At 45.6% G+C, this 22,162-nt stretch overlaps 2 protein-coding genes across 2 annotated transcripts in view; one reads left to right on the top strand and one right to left on the bottom strand.

Annotated features, from left to right (window-relative positions):
• LOC129851481 (mitogen-activated protein kinase 14A-like) overlaps window positions 1-16,247 on the bottom strand; it is a 42,949-nt gene extending 26,702 nt beyond the window's left edge. The window contains exons 1-2 of the mRNA XM_055918058.1: window positions 15,767-16,247; window positions 1,600-1,729 (exon numbers count right to left, since the gene is read on the bottom strand). Coding sequence (XP_055774033.1) covers window positions 1,600-1,729; window positions 15,767-15,885 — 249 coding nt within the window. The 5' untranslated portion in view covers window positions 15,886-16,247. The remainder of the gene's footprint in view (window positions 1-1,599; window positions 1,730-15,766) is intronic.
• A 3,021-nt stretch (window positions 16,248-19,268) lies between these two features.
• tmem167b (transmembrane protein 167B) lies at window positions 19,269-22,004 on the top strand. Its single transcript, XM_055918057.1, has 3 exons — window positions 19,269-19,397; window positions 20,712-20,843; window positions 21,153-22,004. The coding sequence occupies exons 1-3, from the start codon at window positions 19,388-19,390 to the stop codon at window positions 21,233-21,235; spliced, it is 225 nt and encodes a 74-aa protein (XP_055774032.1). The 5' UTR covers window positions 19,269-19,387; the 3' UTR covers window positions 21,236-22,004.
• The last annotated feature ends 158 nt before the right edge of the window (window positions 22,005-22,162 follow it).

Genomic DNA, 22,162 nt, shown 5'->3' with positions numbered 1-22,162 from the left:
AGCTCAAAGAATAACCGGGTCAAGAGCTACGTCAGGTAGATCAGTGTTTTGTAGTGTTACCTCACCCTGCTGCCGAGAGTTACCACACCATGCTGCCGAGAGTTACCACACCATGCTGCCGAGAGTTACCTCACCCTGCTGCCGAGACTTTACCTCACCCTGCTGCCGAGACTTTACCTCACCCTGCTGCCGAGACTTTACCTCACCCTGATGCCGAGACTTTACCTCACCCTGCTGCCGAGACTTTACCTCACCCTGCTGCCGAGACTTTACCTCACCCTGCTGCCGAGACTTTACCTCACCCTGCTGCCGAGACTTTACCTCACCCTGATGCCGAGACTTTACCTCACCCTGATGCCGAGACTTTACCTCACCCTGATGCCGAGACTTTACCTCACCCTGATGCCGAGACTTTACCTCACCCTGCTGCCGAGACTTTACCTCACCCTGCTGCCGAGACTTTACCTCACCCTGCCGCCGAGACTTTACCTCACCCTGCCGCCGAGACTTTACCTCACCCTGCCGCCGAGACTTTACCTCACCCTGCTGCCGAGACTTTACCTCACCCTGCTGCCGAGAGTTACCTCACCCTGCTGCTGAGAGCTCAGAGAGAAGTTACTCTGTTAGAAGCTGGAGGATCATGTAACAGCTCAGAGAGAAGCTACACTGTTAGAAGCTGGAGGCTCATGTAACAGCTCAGAGAGAAGCTACACTGTTAGAAGCTGGAGGATCATGTAACAGCTCAGAGAGAAGCTACACTGTTAGAAGCTGGAGGCTCATGTAACAGCTCAGAGAGAAGCTACACTGTTAGAAGCTGGAGGCTCATGTAACAGCTCAGAGAGAAGTTACTCTGTTAGAAGCTGGAGGCTCATGTAAAAGCTCAGAGAGAAGTTACTCTGTTAGAAGCTGGAGGCTCATGTAACAGCTCAGAGAGAAGTTACTCTGTTAGAAGCTGGAGGCTCATGTAACAGCTCAGAGAGAAGTTACTCTGTTAGAAGCTGGAGGCTCATGTAACAGCTCAGAGAGAAGTTACTCTGTTAGAAGCTGGAGGCTCATGTAACAGCTCAGAGAGAAGTTACTCTGTTAGAAACTGGAGGATCATGTAACAAACTTGTTACAGAGACATCTTACACTTGACCCCCTTCACACACAGACACTCAGGTGCACACACACTTCTCCATCTGCTCTTTAGTTTAAGAGACAGCGATCAATAGCCTTTTTATAGAACACAGACATTCAGTACCACAGTCAGATACAACTCCTCTCACTCTGAGGTCAGGTCAGCTTGCCCAAGAGTGAAGGCATGTCCACTCGTGCACGCACGCACACGCAAGTGCACACACACACGACAGATTTCCCCCGAAATCTCGGTTGGAGGACTCTTGGAAGTTGAATAATCCTCTAGGCTTAAAATGGGATTCGTGAAAACCTGGGAACTTTGGAAAAGTTTCTAGAATTTCTTCACCCCAGTGATGGATCAGTAAAAGGTCATGGAGGGGTTAACTCACACGTCTGTGTGTGTGTGTGTGTGTGTGTGTGTGTGTGTGTGTGTGTGTGTGTGTGTGTGTGTGTGTGTGTGTGTGTGTGTGTGTAACTCACATTCTCGTGTTTCATGTGTTTCAAGAGCCGTAGTTCTCTGTAGGTCCTCTTAGCGTGGATAATTGACTGGAACGGCCTGGACAGCTTCTTCACCGCCATCTTCAGCCCCGACTTCACGTCATACGACGAGCTGCAGTATTGAAGAGCACACACACACACACACACAAAATAGATACCTTACGACATGGTAATGACAACATTCATATCACATTCATAACATTCCTGATATCACATGAAATTCCTGTTATCACATTCATGACATGTTGTACATCAATAATTCAAAACTAACATTGCTTTTATTCCGTGTGTGTATGCTACTTTCAACCAAACATTTAATTCAACAATTATGTAATATTGTGTGAAGTGGCTCTGTACACATGGGACCTGGAGAGGTGCTGTACACATGGGAACTGGAGAGGTGCTGTACACATGGGAACTGGAGAGGTGCTGTACACATGGGACCTGGAGAGGTGCTGTACACATGGGACCTGGAGAGGTGCTGTACACATGGGAACTGGAGAGGTGCTGTACACATGGGACCTGGAGAGGTGCTGTACACATGGGAACTAGAGAGGTGCTGTACACATGGGAACTAGAGAGGTGCTGTACACATGGGACCTGGAGAGGTGCTGTACACATGGGACCTGGAGAGGTGCTGTACACATGGGACCTGGAGAGGTGCTGTACACATGGGAACTAGAGAGGTGCTGTAAACATGGGAACTAGAGAGGTGCTGTACACATGGGAACTGGTGAGGTGCTGTACACATGGGAACTGGAGAGGTGCTGTACACATGGGAACTAGAGAGGTGCTGTACACATGGGACCTGGAGAGGTGCTGTACACATGGGAACTGGTGAGGTGCTGTACACATGGGAACTAGAGAGGTGCTGTAAACATGGGAACTAGAGAGGTGCTGTACACATGGGACCTGGAGAGGTGCTGTACACATGGGAACTGGAGAGGTGCTGTACACATGGGAACTAGAGAGGTGCTGTACACATGGGACCTGGAGAGGTGCTGTACACATGGGAACTGGAGAGGTGCTGTACACATGGGACCTGGTGAGGTGCTGTACACATGGGAACTGGAGAGGTGCTGTACACATGGGACCTGGAGAGGTGCTGTACACATGGGACCTGGAGAGGTGCTGTACACATGGGACCTGGAGAGGTGCTGTACACAGTTTCTAAAACCCCCCCTGATTTCTCCCCCTTCTACCACCTACACAGCCCCTTCCCCAACCCACCTCCCGACTGATCTTGGAAACAATGGGTCTCCCTACTAGGTTGCCATGGCAGCAGAAGCTGGCGTGGTCAGAATTCTGTGAAATGTTTTTTCCAGGAAGTCGTAAGTAGGGCAGTAGTTGTAACATTCAGAGTGCCTTAAACACCATAAACACACTTCTACCTCACACGAGAGCAAACAAACATTGGATACAAAACCCAGGCAACAACATTTTAGAGAATCATACTCCGGTAGGCCAGGAGAGAGATATGCTTCTGGCTGGTTGCTGGTCATTGACCCTTTCCTAATTCTGTTCTGCTTATGGCCTATATTCATGGAGGCTCGTTATTGCACTTAGTTTCATCATAGGGTAATGAGATCGTACGTCCAGACCGGCCTGTTAGTTCTGCAGATTGCCTACTGCTTTGTAGATGGATGTTGTCCTGTGTGTGTGTGTGTGTGTGTGTGTGTGTGTGTGTGTCAGACTCTCAGCATTGTTGTCTGTGTCCTGCAGTCTCCCCAGCCATTAAGCAGGCTAGAAACGGCAGTGACACTCAGCCAGGGCCTGCATGCAGTGAAACACCAAACCACACGCTGCTCATGTTAGATTATCTGAGATGGTTGATCACGTTGTATGTTTATGTTTCAAAGAACATGTCTGACCGTCTGTAGGAGAGATTCTTGGGGCAACCTTTGCCCTTCCAACTGATAGATGAGATACAACACGGTCTGTCAACACATGGTTTTAGTATATGTTAACAGCTAATACAGCTGCTGCACCGTTCCCATAACAATCCCATCACCTCCTGACCATCCGGTTCCTATAGCAGCTGACTGTTAACAGATTACAGAACCACTGTAACAGGAAATACAGTGATGTCACTATCCATGGGGAGCCAGAGCATACCATCGGGCAGTCAGAGTCTCTAGTAGCTCCTACTTTACTGGTCTCAATGGGGCCAATCCTAACTTCCACCTAAGTCACATTTTTCACTCACCTAGTCTCCCATTGACAGTGATGCCTGCCTTAGGATTCGCCCCTATGTTATGTTACTGTCTGCTAAGAGGTGGATGTGACCGATAGTGACTCCACTTCATCACGACAGTGATGAAACTTCTGTGTCCATATGTACAACAGTAGCACGGCTTGGCTGTAACACACACATGGCTGTAACACACACATGGCTGTAACACACACATGGCTGTAACACACACACGGCTTGGCTGTAACACACACACGGCTTGGCTGTAACACACACATGGCTGTAACACACACATGGCTGTAACACACACATGGCTGTAACACACACATGGATGTAACACACACATGGCTGTAACACACACACGGCTGTAACACACACACGGCTGTAGCACACACACGGCTGTAGCACACACACGGCTGTAACACACACACGGCTGTAGCACACACACGGCTGTAACACACACACGGCTGTAACACACACACGGCTGTAACACACACACGGCTGTAACACACACATGGCTGTAACACACACACGGCTTGGCTGTAACACACACACGGCTTGGCTGTAACACACACACGGCTTGGCTGTAACACACACACGGATTGGTTGTAACACACACACGGATTGGTTGTAACACACACACGGCTTGGCTGTAACACACACACGGCTTGGCTGTAACACACACACGGCTTGGCTGTAACACACACACGGCTTGCCTGTAACACACACACGGTTGCCTGTAACACACACACGGCTTGCCTGTAACACACACACACGGCTTGGCTGTAACACACACACGGCTTGGCTGTAACACACACACGGCTTGGCTGTAACACACACACGGCTTGGCTGTAACACACACACGGCTTGGCTGTAACACACACACGGCTTGCCTGTAACACACACACGGCTTGCCTGTAACACACACACACGGCTTGCCTGTAACACACACACGGCTTGGCTGTAACACACACACGGCTTGGCTGTAACACACACACGGCTTGGCTGTAACACACACACGGCTTGGCTGTAACACACACACGGCTTGGCTGTAACACACACACGGCTTGGCTGTAACACACACACGGATTGGTTGTAACACACACACGGCTTGCCTGTAACACACACACGGATTGGTTGTAACACACACACGGCTTGCCTGTAACACACACACACGGCTTGCCTGTAACACACACACGGCTTGGCTGTAACACACACACGGCTTGGCTGTAACACACCCACGGCTTGGCTGTAACACACCCACGGCTTGGCTGTAACACACCCACGGCTTGGCTGTAACACACACACGGCTTGGTTGCGACACACACACGGCTTGGCTGCGACACACACACGGCTTGGCTGCGACACACACACGGCTTGGCTGCGACACACACACACGGCTTGGCTGCGACACACACACGGCTTGGCTGCGACACACACACGGCTTGGCTGTAACACACACACGGCTTGGCTGTAACACACACACGGCTTGGCTGTAACACACACACGGCTTGGCTGTAACACACACACGGCTTGGCTGTAACACACACACGGCTTGGCTGTAACACACACACGGCTTGGCTGTAACACACACACGGCTTGGCTGTAACACACACATGGCTTGGCTGTGCTCCCTGCTACAGTAATTCCTCAGCATGTCCACACCCTGAGACTGAACAGAGAGCAGAGGTTGAGTGGGTGTTAAACCTGCCCTGCCCATCTGAGTCTCACACACACACACACACACACACACACACACACACACACACACACACACACACACACACACACACACACACACACACACACACACACACACACACACACACACACACACACACACACAGATATATTGGGGCAGTGATGGCAATGGCATTTCTCCTGGCAAACACTTTCCTATAAATGACCTCTCTATACATACCATGTTTCCTAATACAGACACTGTTGTGTTTCCCCTTCAAATACCAAGGAAGCAAGTTCCTACGAAGAAGTCGGACATGTATAGGAGCTGTTTTTTTTCTGAGAGTAAACTTGCTCCCACAACTACACGCCCATGTGGTCATGTTCAAGGTTGTCATGTCTCCACTGTTGAGTTTCCATAATAAATGCATGTGTGATTGGGGAGCTTGGTTTTGTGGCTGGCTCTGAGGGAACTGTATACTATAGCTCTCCTCACTGTACCTATAGTCAACTAATGACTTACAACTGTTAAAGAAGGATTTTATACATAAATAAACTGTCTATAACCTATGAACTTCAAAAGGGGCGTCTTAAAGTAAAATGTATCAATATACACTGAGTATACAAAACATTAAGAACACCTGCTCTTTCCATGATACAGACTGACCAGGTGAATCTAAGTGAAATCTATGATCCCTTATTGATGTCACCTGTTAAATCCACTTCAATCAGTGTAGATGAAGGGGAGGAGACATGTTAAATAATGATTTTTAAGCCTTGAGACATGGATTGTGTATGTCTGCCACTTAAAGGCTGAATGGACAAGATAAAATATGTAAGTGTCTTTGAACAAGGTATTGTAGTAGGTACCAGGGCGTACCGGTTTGTGTCAAGAACTGCAATGCTGCTGGGTTTTTCACACTCAACAGTTTCCTGTGTGTAACAAGAATGGTTCACCACCCAAAGAACATCCAGTCAAATTAACCGTGGGAAGCATTGGAGTTAACATGGGCCAGCATCCCTGTGGAACGCTTTTGACACCTTGTAGAGTCTATGCCCTGACGAATTGAGGCTGTTCTGAAGACAAACGTGTGGAGGGGGAGCAACTTAATGTTACGAACGTGTTATGAACTACTCTCTGAACACTCTTTTAATAAACTCGCAAAGACAACCAACCAATTCCTGGATGGCTTCCACATTCTAAGACCCGATCAGGAATACAGTGAGGTCTGAGATGGGAGTGGTTTTCTCAGGAAGATTTTGAGTGACAGACGGGTTCAAATCGAGCATGCTTAACACGGTGCTTTACATTCCTCTAGCAGGCAGAGGTCAAACTGAGGCCTAGGAGGGAGGGACAGCCTGGCGGCAGGAACAAAGGCATGCATACATTAACTATGACTGACGAGATGGTTGACTGGCTGAAAGGCTCTGGCATGCCAGGTTGTTGTGTTGTGCGGTCGTGCTGCACATATGATTAGATCACTACAACGTGTTAAAGTGGTTCCTGATATGTTAGATAACTCCAGGCGACGTGAGATCTGATAATCTGAGTTGTACAGGAACTGAACAACTAACTGAGTGGAGACAGGACTACAGGAACTGAACAACTAACTGAGTGGAGACAGGACTACAGGAACTGAACAACTAACTGAGTGGAGACAGGACTACAGGAACTGAACAACTAACTGAGCGGAGACAGGACTACAGGAACTGAACAACTAACTGAGCGGAGACAGGACTACAGGAACTGAACAACTAACTGAGTGGAGACAGGACTACAGGAACTGAACAACTAACTGAGTGGAGACAGGACTACAGGAACTGAACAACTAACTGAGTGGAGACAGGACTACAGGAACTGAACAACTAACTGAGTGGAGACAGGACTACTGGAACTGAACAACTAACTGAGTGGAGACAGGACTACTGGAACTGAACAACTAACTGAGTGGAGACAGGACTACTGGAACTGAACAACTAACTGAGTGGAGACAGGACTACAGGAACTGAACAACTAACTGAGTGGAGACAGGACTACAGGAACTGAACAACTAACTGAGTGGAGACAGGACTACAGGAACTGAACAACTAACTGAGTGGAGACAGGACTACTGGAACTGAACAACTAACTGAGTGGAGACAGGACTACTGGAACTGAACAACTAACTGAGTGGAGACAGGACTACTGGAACTGAACAACTAACTGAGTGGAGACAGGACTACAGGAACTGAACAACTAACTGAGTGGAGACAGGACTACAGGAACTGAACAACTAACTGAGTGGAGACAGGACTACTGGAACTGAACAACTAACTGAGTGGAGACAGGACTACAGGAACTGAACAACTAACTGAGTGGAGACAGGACTACAGGAACTGAACAACTAACTGAGCGGAGACAGGACTACAGGAACTGAACAACTAACTGAGTGGAGACAGGACTACAGGAACTGAACAACTAACTGAGTGGAGACAGGACTACAGGAACTGAACAACTAACTGAGTGGAGACAGGACTACAGGAACTGAACAACTAACTGAGTGGAGACAGGACTACTGGAACTGAACAACTAACTGAGTGGAGACAGGACTACAGGAACTGAACAACTAACTGAGTGGAGACAGGACTACAGGAACTGAACAACTAACTGAGTGGAGACAGGACTACAGGAACTGAACAACTAACTGAGCGGAGACAGGACTACAGGAACTGAACAACTAACTGAGTGGAGACAGGACTACAGGAACTGAACAACTAACTGAGTGGAGACAGGACTACAGGAACTGAACAACTAACTGAGTGGAGACAGGACTACAGGAACTGAACAACTAACTGAGTGGAGACAGGACTACTGGAACTGAACAACTAACTGAGTGGAGACAGGACTACTGGAACTGAACAACTAACTGAGTGGAGACAGGACTACTGGAACTGAACAACTAACTGAGTGGAGACAGGACTACTGGAACTGAACAACTAACTGAGTGGAGACAGGACTACAGGAACTGAACAACTAACTGAGTGGAGACAGGACTACAGGAACTGAACAACTAACTGAGTGGAGACAGGACTACTGGAACTGAACAACTAACTGAGTGGAGACAGGACTACAGGAACTGAACAACTAACTGAGTGGAGACAGGACTACTGGAACTGAACAACTAACTGAGTGGAGACAGGACTACTGGAACTGAACAACTAACTGAGTGGAGACAGGACTACAGGAACTGAACAACTAACTGAGTGGAGACAGGACTACAGGAACTGAACAACTAACTGAGTGGAGACAGGACTACTGGAACTGAACAACTAACTGAGTGGAGACAGGACTACAGGAACTGAACAACTAACTGAGTGGAGACAGGACTACAGGAACTGAACAACTAACTGAGCGGAGACAGGACTACAGGAACTGAACAACTAACTGAGTGGAGACAGGACTACAGGAACTGAACAACTAACTGAGTGGAGACAGGACTACAGGAACTGAACAACTAACTGAGTGGAGACAGGACTACAGGAACTGAACAACTAACTGAGTGGAGACAGGACTACTGGAACTGAACAACTAACTGAGTGGAGACAGGACTACAGGAACTGAACAACTAACTGAGTGGAGACAGGACTACAGGAACTGAACAACTAACTGAGTGGAGACAGGACTACTGGAACTGAACAACTAACTGAGTGGAGACAGGACTACTGGAACTGAACAACTAACTGAGTGGAGACAGGACTACTGGAACTGAACAACTAACTGAGTGGAGACAGGACTACTGGAACTGAACAACTAACTGAGTGGAGACAGGACTACAGGAACTGAACAACTAACTGAGTGGAGACAGGACTACTGGAACTGAACAACTAACTGAGTGGAGACAGGACTACAGGAACTGAACAACTAACTGAGTGGAGACAGGACTACTGGAACTGAACAACTAACTGAGTGGAGACAGGACTACTGGAACTGAACAACTAACTGAGTGGAGACAGGACTACTGGAACTGAACAACTAACTGAGTGGAGACAGGACTACTGGAACTGAACAACTAACTGAGTGGAGACAGGACTACAGGAACTGAACAACTAACTGAGTGGAGACAGGACTACTGGAACTGAACAACTAACTGAGTGGAGACAGGACTACAGGAACTGAACAACTAACTGAGTGGAGACAGGACTACTGGAACTGAACAACTAACTGAGTGGAGACAGGACTACTGGAACTGAACAACTAACTGAGTGGAGACAGGACTACTGGAACTGAACAACTAACTGAGTGGAGACAGGACTACTGGAACTGAACAACTAACTGAGTGGAGACAGGACTACAGGAACTGAACAACTAACTGAGTGGAGACAGGACTACTGGAACTGAACAACTAACTGAGTGGAGACAGGACTACTGGAACTGAACAACTAACTGAGTGGAGACAGGACTACAGGAACTGAACAACTAACTGAGTGGAGACAGGACTACTGGAACTGAACAACTAACTGAGTGGAGACAGGACTACAGGAACTGAACAACTAACTGAGTGGAGACAGGACTACTGGAACTGAACAACTAACTGAGCGGAGACAGGACTACAGGAACTGAACAACTAACTGAGTGGAGACAGGACTACTGGAACTGAACAACTAACTGAGCAGAGACAGGACTACAGGAACTGAACAACTAACTGAGTGGAGACAGGACTACAGGAACTGAACAACTAACTGAGTGGAGACAGGACTACAGGAACTGAACAACTAACTGAGTGGAGACAGGACTACTGGAACTGAACAACTAACTGAGTGGAGACAGGACTACTGGAACTGAACAACTAACTGAGCGGAGACAGGACTACAGGAACTGAACAACTAACTGAGTGGAGACAGGACTACAGGAACTGAACAACTAACTGAGTGGAGACAGGACTACAGGAACTGAACAACTAACTGAGCGGAGACAGGACTACAGGAACTGACTCATGGAAGAAGTTTAAATGTTACACACGTACAGTGAAATGCCTTTATTGGAAACTCAAAACCCAACAATGCAGGAATCAAATCAAACTTTATCACATGTGCCAAATACAACAACCTTACTTACAAGCCCCTGACTAACAATGCAGTTCAAGAAAGAGTTAAGAAAATATTTACCAAATAAACTAAAGTACAAAATAATAAAAAGTAACACAATACAATAACAATAAGGAGGCTATATACAGGGGGTACCGGTACTGAGTCAATGTGCAGGGGTACATGTTAGTTGAGGTCATTTGTAGGAAGGGGTAAAGTGACTAGGCATAGATAATAAACAGGGAGTAGCAGCAGTGTAGAAATAAGTGTGTGTGTGGGGGATGGGGGGGGGGGGCGCAATGTAAATAGTCTGGGCGGCCATTTGATTAATTGTTCAGCAGTCTTATGGCTTGGGGGTAGAAGCTGTTAAGGGCCTCCTAAGTGGCGCAGTGGTCTGAGGCATCGCAGTGCAAGCTGTGACACTAGAGATTCTGGGTTTGAGTCCAGGCTCTGTCGCAGCCGGCCGCGACCGGAAGACCCATGGGGCGGCGCACAATTGGGCGAGCGTCGTCCGGGTTACAGGAGGGTTAGGCCAGCAGGGAGTCCTTGTCCCATCGCACACTAGTGACTCCTGTGGTGGGCTGGGCACAGTGCACGCTGACACGGTCGCCAGGTGTACGGTGTTTCCTCCGACACATTGGAGTGGCTGGCTTCTGGGTTAAGTGGGCATTGTGTTTCGACATTCGCCTCTCCCGAGTCCGTATGGGAGTTGCAGCGATGAGACAAGACTGTAACTACCAATTGGATACCACGAAATTGGGGAGAAAAGGTATCAAATTCAAAAATAAGCTGTTAACTTTTTGGGATACGGGGAAGCATTTGGAATTTTGGATGAAAAGCGTGCCCAAAGTAAACTGCCTGCTACTCAGGGCCCAGAAGCTAGGATATGCATATAATTAGATTTGGATAGAAAACACTAAAGTTTCCAAAACTGTTAAAATAATGTCTGTGAGTATAACAGAACTGAAATGGCAGGCAAAAACCTGAGGAAAATCCATCCAGGAAGTGCTTAAAGGGATAGGACCCACCATCTAAAGGGATAGGACCCAGATCCGTTCCCTATGGCTTCCACTAGCTGTGAACAGTCTTTAGACATTGTTTCAGGCCTTTATTCTGAAAAATGAGGGAGAATGAGCAGTTTCAATGAGAGGCCAGTGGAAAATCCCCAACCTGTATGGTGCGCAAACCCGAGAGCGCGCCTTTCGTTGTTTTTCTTTTATATTCACGACGCTATTGTCTATTGTTGAAATATTATCGATTATTTAGGCTATAAATAACCTGAGGATTGATTATAAACATCGTTTGACATGTTTCTACAAACTTTACGGATACTATTTGGAATTTTCGTCTGCCTCTTGTGACTGCATTTGAGCCATTGGACTACTGAACAAAACTCGCCAACAAAATGGAGGTTTTTAGATATAAAGAAGGACTTTATCGAACAAAACAAACATTTATTGTGTAACCGGGAGTCTTGTGAGTGTAACCATACGAAGATCATCAAAGGTAAGTAATTAATTTTATTGCTATTTCTGACTTTCGTGACTGATCTACTTGGCTGCTAAATGGTTATGTTTTGTGTTCTGAGCGCTGTCCTCAGTTAATCTCATGGTTTCCTTTCGCCATAAAGCCTTTTTGAAATCTGACACGGCGGCTCGATTAACAACAAGTTAAGCTTTATTTTCATGTATTGCACTTGTGATTTCATGAAAGTTAAATATTTATAGTAATATATAAATATTTAATCAGAATTTGGCGCTCTGCAATTTCACTGGAAGTTGTCGAAGTTTTAAGGAGCCTTTTGGTCCTAGACCTGGCGCTCTGGTACCGCTTGCCGTATAACAATGTAATACTAAAAATAACAAGGTAGAATACAACACACCAGATTTAAAAATAAGAAGAACACCATAAAGTAAGTAAGCATACTTTATACAGGGTCAGTTCCAGTACCATATTTACAATGTGCAGGGATACTGGTTAATATGTATAGGGGTAAGGTGACTAGGCAACAGGATATATGATAAACCGAATAGCATGATGATTGTATGCGAGTGGGTGTGTGTAGAGTCAGTATAATGTTGGTGCATATTATCTGTGTGTGAGCAAATGATGGAGTGAGTGTTTGTGTGTGAGTGTGTATGAGTGACAGTGTGTGCGAGTGTGTAGGGCCGTGTGAGTGTGTAGGGCCGTGTGAGTGTGTAAGGCCGTGTGAGTGTGTAAGGCCGTGTGAGTGTGTAGGGCCGTGTGAGTGTGTAGGGCCGTGTGAGTGTGTAAGGCCGTGTGAGTGTGTAAGGCCGTGTGAGTGTGTAAGGCCGTGTGAGTGTGTAAGGCCGTGTGAGTGTGTAGGGCCGTGTGAGTGTGTAGGGCCGTGTGAGTGTGTAGGGCCGTGTGAGTGTGTAAGGCCGTGTGAGTGTGTAGGGCCGTGTGAGTGTGTAGGGCCGTGTGAGTGTGTAAGGCCGTGTGAGTGTGTAGGGCCGTGTGAGTGTGTAGGGCCGTGTGAGTGTGTAGGGCCGTGTGAGTGTGTAGGGCCGTGTGAGTGTGTAGGGCCGTGTGAGTGTGTAGGGCCGTGTGAGTGTGTAAGGCCGTGTGAGTGTGTAGGGCCGTGTGAGTGTGTAGGGCCGTGTGAGTGTGTAAGGCCGTGTGAGTGTGTAAGGCCGTGTGAGTGTGTAAGGCCGTGTGAGTGTGTAAGGCCGTGTGAGTGTGTAAGGCCGTGTGAGTGTGTAAGGCCGTGTGAGTGTTTACAGAGACTAATAAAATACCAAGGTCAACTCAGATAGTCTCTGTAGCCATTTTGTTAGCTATTTAGTAGTCTTATGGCTTGGGGATAGAAGTTGTTCAGGAGCCTGTTGGTGTCAGACTTGATGCACCGGTACCGCTTGCCATGTGGAAGCAGAGAGAACAGTCTATGGCTTGGGTGGCTGGAGTCTAACAATTTTCCCAGGCCTTCCTTTCACACAGGTTGATATAGAGGTCCTGGATGAGGCAGGGAGCTCAGCCCCAGTGATGTACTGGGCTGTCCACACCACACTCTATAGTGTCATGCGATCGAGGGCGGTGTTATTGCCATACCAAGCGGTGATGCAGCCAGTCAAGATGCTCTCAGTGGTATAACTGTAGAACTTTTTGAGGACTTGAGGGCCCAAGCCAAACCTTTTCAACCTCCTGAGGGGGAAGAAGCACTGTCACACCTTCTGTGCTCGTGGATCCTTTTAAGTTCTTAGTGATTTGAACAGCCAAGACAACTGGGAGGAGGTAGAGTTAGTCTATTAATACCTCACTACTCTCCCATTATACTGCTTCCTACTGCCTCTCTCGCCACTCCATTAAATCAGTATACATCTGCTGTGTCCAGGAGAGCAGAGAGATGCAGCAGGTCATCAATATGTGGCTATCATACTGAGAGAGACATTCTGAAGTTAGCTAACCTAACCTTAAATTAACCCTTACAGCTACCCTTACCACTAGCCCTAAACATCTCATATATTTGCTAATCAGTTCGGTTGCTTCTCACTTTCTGATGATAAATCGCCATTACCGTAGTCCTTTATAGAATGACCATCGAGTGACAGAGACGGTCAACGCATCATTCTCAAACTAAAAGCAAAATGAGACATCTGCAGCTGCTACTGTACAAAACAACTCAGTAGTGACACGTATCCTGTCCAGAAGAGAAAATAACTATTCTCCAAGGGCACGAGGATTAAGTAATAATAGTACAAAATAATGAAGTCTTCTTGTCAAAGCGACATTCAATAGGATGACTAAACCAAATCAGTGCTGAGGAGTGTAGGCTACCTAAGCTTGTGGCTATGACTCATCCCTGTAGACACAATGGGTCATTATGACATCATTCTAGACCAGGGTTCACCCCCCAAAGTTTTCTGAGACAAATGTTTCTTAAAATGTTGTATTATTATTGTTGTTGTTGTTGGACATCAACGACTAAAAACACCAGGAAATCAGCTCCAAGTAATTTTAATTTAGGAAATATTTTCAAGTATTCCCACGCATAACTGAGTGACTTGATTGTATACAAATGTAAGCCGGACACCTTCTGCTCGAATACCATGTGACTTACTGTCAGTTACACACACTGCTGGCTTGGGGTGGAGTACTAGAACGAACATGCATGGATGTAAAGGAGGCAAAGGGCTATTGGGCACAGGGGTGATGTAACTAGAAGCTTACGTTCAGTTTCAGTCACTTTAAGCTGACACACAGGCGCAAAGCACAATGATTTAGCCAAGTTCAAGAAACATAATGTGGGACAAATCTAATAGCCTATATAGAGCTTGTAAACACCATGCAGAAAATGGTTTTAATTTAGAACACTAATCATTTTTTATGACCCTAGTCATTTAGCAGATGCTCTTATATGGAACAATTTACAGGAGCAATTAGGGTTAAGTGCCTTGCTCAAAGAGCACGCACATCGGCAGATTTTTCATCAAGTCGGCTCGGGGATTCGAACCAGCAAGATACAGACGTGACAGTTGAAAACACACTTATTGTTATCCAACATTTTGGAAATAGGCGCCAGAACCATATAGGCTACACATTCTGATTCTACAATCTTGACAGATGATGCATTAGCATTGTTGTTTATGTGCTGCTGGAACGACATGCGATACGTGCGTGCACTCATTGGCACACCGCGTCCTCACGGATAAGTAGGCTAAGTTATCAACAATAACAATCTGCACCATTAAACAAATTCCTCAAACTATTTCGATTGGGGCTTAATGTTTACTTGCCAGTCAATAGTGAAAAGCCTTTCTTCTGCCAGCTAACTTTTCGCAAATGACAATCTATTTTTGTTTACAGGATGTTGTGCACCACGAAAAACATCCCGGTCAGACAAAAATGTTGCGATCAGCACAAAAACAAAGATTATCCGAGTCAAATCCGAGCCACCCCGAAGCGTGCGTAGGACAGCGATCTGGTTTGAGTAACATTAGTCTAATAATTTGTTACACTGGCTGAAACTTTGTAGATTCCCTGCTCGATTTGATGCATTTGCATATTGCTACACTGATGCTATCGTTTATTGGTAGATCATCACAGTAGATTGAGAAAACTTTGAATTTCCCCAGGCCCAATAACTATGGGGTTGGGCGTTAGGTTAAACCTCAGCCAATTCGGCCATTTGTTATGCAACAGTCAACTCTATAGCAAGTCCTCTGAGATATTGTTGTTATAATGCACGGTATTTACCAGACTGATCCATAGGCTCCAGAGCCGACCGGGGACAGGGATTGGTACCGCTCCGGGACCTCCCATATCGTTTTGTTCAGCTCCTGTCTGTAGAAAGTGGGTCTCTCCTTGTGAGACATTCCTGCAGAATTCAGAGACTACGAGACAAACAAGCCAGTCGTAACTTCGGTTTCCTCCTTCGCGTGGCAGTGGAGCCTCTCTGAAAACTAAAAACTCAATACAACGACAACTATTGTTGACCCAACCAATACACAAATTGGATCTCGCGCATTCCGGGCAGTGCAACTGTGCAAACGTTATCCCGTGCACTATATATGATGACGTCTCTTTGAGGACAGCAGACTCCTAACACAACACGTTCGGTCAGCGAGCTACAGTAGATTTTCCCTCTATGCAGATTCCAACCTCTTTCTTGTGTTGAAGAGGACCCTAAACTGAACATAAATCTCGCACAGTCAAAGACGAAGTGCGCTCCCGTCCCGATTCCCACTTCTCGCGCGATTTCAGTTTAGTAGCTGGGGAAATCCCGCTGTGGGGATTCCTAATCTCTTTTGCCTGTAGGCTACGTAATATGTTGACATAAATTAAATAGCCCTATGAAATAGAGTGATTGACATTTGCGCGTTGCCACAATATATATATAATAAATCACATATCTTATGATGACCAAACCCTTCAAAGTGTATGATTCCTTACTATCGTGATGGTCCTCCTATATTTTGAATTGCCCTGGGACAAGCATTCTGCATACATTTTTACTTGTCAGTAATAGTAGGTATTAGCGGTTCATTTAATTCGGTAACAAGTAATGATTATTAATGATTATCAAATAAATTTGATTTGATTTGATTAGTCAAATCAAATTTTATTTGTCACATACACATGGTTAGCAAATGTTAATGCGAGTGTAGCGAAATGCTTGTGCTTCTAGTTCCGACAATGCAGTAATAACCAACAAGTAATCTAACCTAACAATTCCACAACTACTGTAAAGGGATAAAGAATATGTACATAAAGATATATGAATGAGTGATGGTACAGAACGACATAGGCAAGATGCAGTAGATGGTATAGAGTACAGTATTTACATATGAGATGAGTAATGTAGGGTATATAATCATAAAGTGGCATAGTTTAAAGTGGCTAGTGATACATGTATTACATAAAGATGGCAAGATGCAGTAGATGATATAGAGTACAGTATATACATATACATATGAGATGAGTAATGTAGGTTATGTAATCATTATATTAAGTGGCATTGTTTAAAGTGGCTAGTGATACATTTTTACATAATTTCCATCAATTCCCATTATTAAAGTGGCTGGAGTTGAGTCAGTATGTTGGCAGCGGCCACTAAATGTTAGTTGTGGCTGTTTAACAGTCTGATGGCCTTGAGATAGAAGCTGTTTTTCAGTCTCTCGGTCCCTGCTTTGATGCACCTGTACTGACCTCGCCTTCTGGATGATAGCGGGGTGAACAGGCAGTGGCTCGGGTGGTTGTTGTCCTTGATGATCTTTATGACCTTCCTGTGACATCGGGTGGTGTAGGTGTCCTGGAGGGCAGGTAGTTTGCCCCCGGTGATGCGTTGTGCAGACCTCACTACCCTCTGGAGAGCCTTACGGTTGTGGGCGGAGCAGTTGCCGTACCAGGCGGTGATACAGCCCGACAGGATGCTCTCGATTGTGCATCTGTAGAAGTTTGTGAGTGCTTTTGGTGACAAGCCAAATTTCTTCAGCCTCCTGAGGTTGAAGAGGCGCTGCTGTGCCTTCTTCCCAACGCTGTCTGTGTGAGTGGACCAATTCAGTTTGTCCGTGATGTGTACACCGAGGAACTTAAAACTTTCCACCTTCTCCACTACTGTCCCGTCGATGTGGATAGGGGGGTGCTCCCTCTGCTGTTTCCTGAAGTCCATAATCATCTCCTTTGTTTTGTTGACGTTGAGTGTGAGGTTATTTTCCTGACACCACACTCCGAGGGCCCTCACCTCCTCCCTGTAGGCCGTCTCGTCGTTGTTGGTAATCATGCCTACCACTGTAGTGTCGTCCTCAAACTTGATGATTGAGTTGGAGGCGCGCATGGCCACGCAGTCGTGGGTGAACAGGGAGTACAGGAGAGGGCTCAGAACGCACCCTTGTGGGGCCCCAGTGTTGAGGATCAGCGGGGTGGAGATGTTGTTACCTACCCTCACCACCTGGGGGCGGCCCGTCAGGAAGTCCAGGACCCAGTTGCACAGGGCGGGGTCGAGACCCAGGGTCTCGAGCTTGATGACGAGTTTGGAGGGTACTATGGTGTTAAATGCTGAGTTGTAGTCGATGAACAGCATTCTCACATAGGTATTCCTCTTGTCCAGATGGGTTAGGGCAGTGTGCAGTGTGGTTGTGTCGTCTGTGGACCTATTGGGTCGGTAAGCAAATTGGAGTGGGTCTAGGGTGTCAGGTAGGGTGGAGGTGATATGGTCCTTGACTAGTCTCTCAAAGCCTATGTATGCTATAGGTTTATATCAAAGACACCCATTACACCCTATTTCTTTTGCTATATATACTGAACAAAAATATAAATGCAACATGTAAAGTGTTGGTCCCATGTTTCACAAGCTGAAATAAAAGATCCTAGAAATGTTCCATATGCACAAAAAGCTTGTTTCTGTCCAATTTTGTTTACATCCCTGTTAGTGAGCGTTTCTCCTTTACCAAGACAATCATCCACCTTCTTATTCTTTGGCATAATGGCATTCGCAACAATTATATGTGCATTCAGCCACCTACTGTACAGGTGGATAATAAAGATCCAAAAAGGAAATCAATCCACCTGACAGGTGTGCCATATCAAGAAGCTGATTAAACAGCATGATCATTACACAGGTGCACTTTGTGCTGAGGACAATAAAAGCCACTGAAAAACCCAACATTATGCCACAGTTTTTGAGGGAGCGTGCAATTGGCATGCTGACTGCAGGAATGTCCAACAGAGCTCTTGCCAGAGAATTGAATGTTCAAATCTCTAACATAAATCGCCTCCAACGTAATTTTAGAAAATTTGGCAGTATGTCCAACCGGCCTCACAACCACAGACCAGGTGTAACCACGCCAGCCCAGGACCTCCACATCCGGCTTCTTCACATCTGTCATTTCTGTAATAAAGCCCTTTTGTGGGGGAAAACGAATTCTGATTGGCTGTACCCCTGCCTTGTCATGTGAAATCCATAGACTAGCATCTAATGAATTTATTTCAATTGACTGATTTCCTTATATGAACTGTAACTCAGTAAAATTATTGAAATTGTTGCATGTTGCGTTTATATTTGATACACTATTGGCTGGGACATAAGACCACCTTTGAGGTCTGAAACCATTTGACAAACTTTGATTTTGGTGTGAATTGTTCCTTTTAATGTGGAGGAGACCATGGATTACAAATTCACATTTTGAAATATTTCATAAAAAACATTACACACACAGTAACAATATCCGAGTTCCATTGCTCTGTCCTGATGAATCCGGATATGTCGCTTGATTGGTCATCCTGGCTGCTGCCTGTCACAGGGAAGGGAGGACAACATTTAACAACATGGATGATTGAAAATAACAGAATTCAACACAGTCTTGGACAACAGCAAACATGACAAATGGTCAGTTTGATCAGACGTGTGTCATTTTATAGGTAATCTTGCAGGAGATGCACTGTTTTCAGAGCAAAGAAGTAGACGTTGGCTGGCTGGACGGACGTTAGCAAGCTCTGATTCGATTTTTGCTACTTTTGTAGCTAGCATAGATTTCTGTAGACGTGGCTGCAGACCGTCGCCAGCCAACATCAATTTGCTAACATTTGGATTTATGAACATAAGTGCATCGTCAATTTGGAACCAAAAACTAGTTATGGGCAAGGATACGTCCAGTTGATGGCTATCTAACGTTAGCTATAGGCCAATATTGGAGTAAGGAGTCTAATGGGATCTTACATGTTCTGTTTAAATGGCGAATTGGCTCTGGAAGCCTAAACAGCCGAATACTCCCATCTAAACGTGAATCGATTCTAGAAACAACCCTCTGCTTTCATATCACATACATCAAAAAAACAAATTAAACGGTTACTGTACACTGTTTTAATAGTTGCAGTCAACACTATTTTTCAGTTACAACACATTTGTGGTGTCTGTCTTCCGTTGACACAAAGGTGTTGGGAGAAGCAAATAAAGAATTAGCACTGGTACAAAATTCCACTAACGTCTTTTCCGGAAACAAGCGGTGGAACATGGAAATATGGCCAAATGGGAAACCTACTCCTATAAAGCTGTGTATCAATATTTCGATTAAAAAATATATATTTCTCGCCCATATTAAAGATACGATGCATATGCTTCCAAACCTTAGCGCAAGCGATGCGTGTTAATGTTCAGACTGAACATTTAGGCTCTTACCGAAACTCCCCGTACAGAAGACTCGTTTGTCCAATGACTCTTGTGTAATGGAACCGAGACATGATCGAGGGCTAGCTAGCTATATCTGGCTAGTTTGCTAGCTAGCTACCTATCTATGTGACATGTTTGGTGGCCAGTTTAGAAATCATGTTGCTATTACTGTCTCCTACTGCCATCTATGCAATACTGCTTTTGTACATTATATTAACATATATTATATTAACATATTATATTAACAATTGTTTGTAATGTTATCTAGCTGTGGCTCCACATAGGTATCAAGTGTAGCCTAGCTGTCGAACAGGTTTAAGTGGCAATGTTTATTTAACCATTGCTGTAGACCTCAAATCGTTATTGTGTGCTAGCTACATCAAGATGCAATGTGTCAAACTATTGTTGTCATTGAAATATTCAACTATCCAAAGTAATGCTAGTTAATCTTTGAAAATTGAATGACCAGCCATGTCTAAAGATGTCATCTTCAAACCAAATTATTATAATTTTCTCCTCTTCTCCACCCGTCAGTGTACTCGTTCGATGGGATTGTGGTGTTTGGGCTTCTGTTCATATGTACGTGTGCGTACCTCAAGAAGGTACCTCGCCTAAACAGTTGGCTACTTTCTGAGAAGAAGGGAGTGTGGGGGGTGTTCTATAAAGGTAAGATGTCAGCCAGTCAATCAATCAAGCTGTCAATGGTTCATCTTTGTAATAGAACAATGGAAAATACTGGTTATGTGTTTCTGACTACAATCAAAGAGCTATGCTACAGCTTCATCACAGACTGAAGCAGAGAAGTCCACTACTATAGCTTCACCACAGTGAAGCAGAGAGGTCCACTACTACAGCTTCACCATAGTCTGAAGCAGAGACTGTCCACTGTCTTTTTTTCTCCATTGTTTCCCCATTCTCTCTCCTCAATCTCACTCTATCTTCCTCTCTCTCTTTCTCTGTCTTTCTGCCTCTTAGCTGCAGTGATTGGGACCAGACTCCACCATGCTGTGGCTATAACCTGTCTGTCGATGGCATTGTACCTGGTCTTCTTAAAGTGACAGCGTCAGGCTGGGATGGACTGGACTGAGATGGACTGATCCAGGGCAGGCTTGGCTGGGCTTTGCAGAGCTGGATTGGGCTGCACTGGGCTGCCACCCATGGAAACTTAGGACCGTGTGCCCCCAGAACGCCAATTCATTCACCCAGTAATCTCAAAGGACCTGTATAAAGGACAAGCTAATACTGCCCCCAGGTGGTGAAAAAGATCCCGGTCACTCTCTGCACTCTTCTACACCTGTGTGCGTCCCAATAACATCTCCTTTCTCCTGAAGTGTGCACTCATTCACTACTCCCCACAAATGTAAAATCATTGGATTGGTGTTGGCATGGGACTAGGAAGTCTCCATATACCAGTGATTTCTGTTCAGAGATCTATGAAGGGGAGTGTTCAAGTGCACACTTGGGGAGAAAGGAGAGACGACTGGGACGCAGACGTTGTATCCATCCCTGCCCGACACCACCGTCACCCAGTTTAACCTGTGTTTACTGTACACATCCCATTAGAACACTGTTTGTCAATCTATTCTCCAGGGGCACATTTTTGTTTTAGCTCAGCACTTTTTTTCACACCAAATACACACAACAATTTATAGACGAACACAAACAACTATTACATTTTCCCTGCCCAGACCCGCGTGCTCACACACCCATCTCTAGTGCCGGCATTATTATTTGCCACATGGCCTGAAACTGCACCATTTTGTTTCTCTGTAGCCCAATCACTTTCGATATTGAAATAATAAATAATAGATTTTTCCATTGTGTTAATGATGGTGGATTGATTCATTTCCAAGTTTTTAGTCTGTTTTTCAAGATGAGAATTGCCCAACTCATCGGGTATCTCACTACACCCTCATATGCCATATCTTGAAATATGCAGACAGACACATTCAAAATAAGTTTACATTGCAATACTTCTGATAGCC

Source organism: Salvelinus fontinalis, chromosome 3 (assembly GCF_029448725.1).
Source record: "Salvelinus fontinalis isolate EN_2023a chromosome 3, ASM2944872v1, whole genome shotgun sequence".
NCBI classification, from domain to species: Eukaryota; Metazoa; Chordata; class Actinopteri; order Salmoniformes; family Salmonidae; genus Salvelinus; species Salvelinus fontinalis.
This window is presented reverse-complemented; position numbering and strand designations above follow the sequence as displayed.

Excerpts from the sequence above, each read along its gene's own strand:
- tmem167b (XM_055918057.1), top strand. Across the intron at positions 20,844-21,152 it reads GTGGGGGGTGTTCTATAAAG|CTGCAGTGATTGGGACCAGA; the intron begins GTAAGATGTCAG and ends TCTGCCTCTTAG.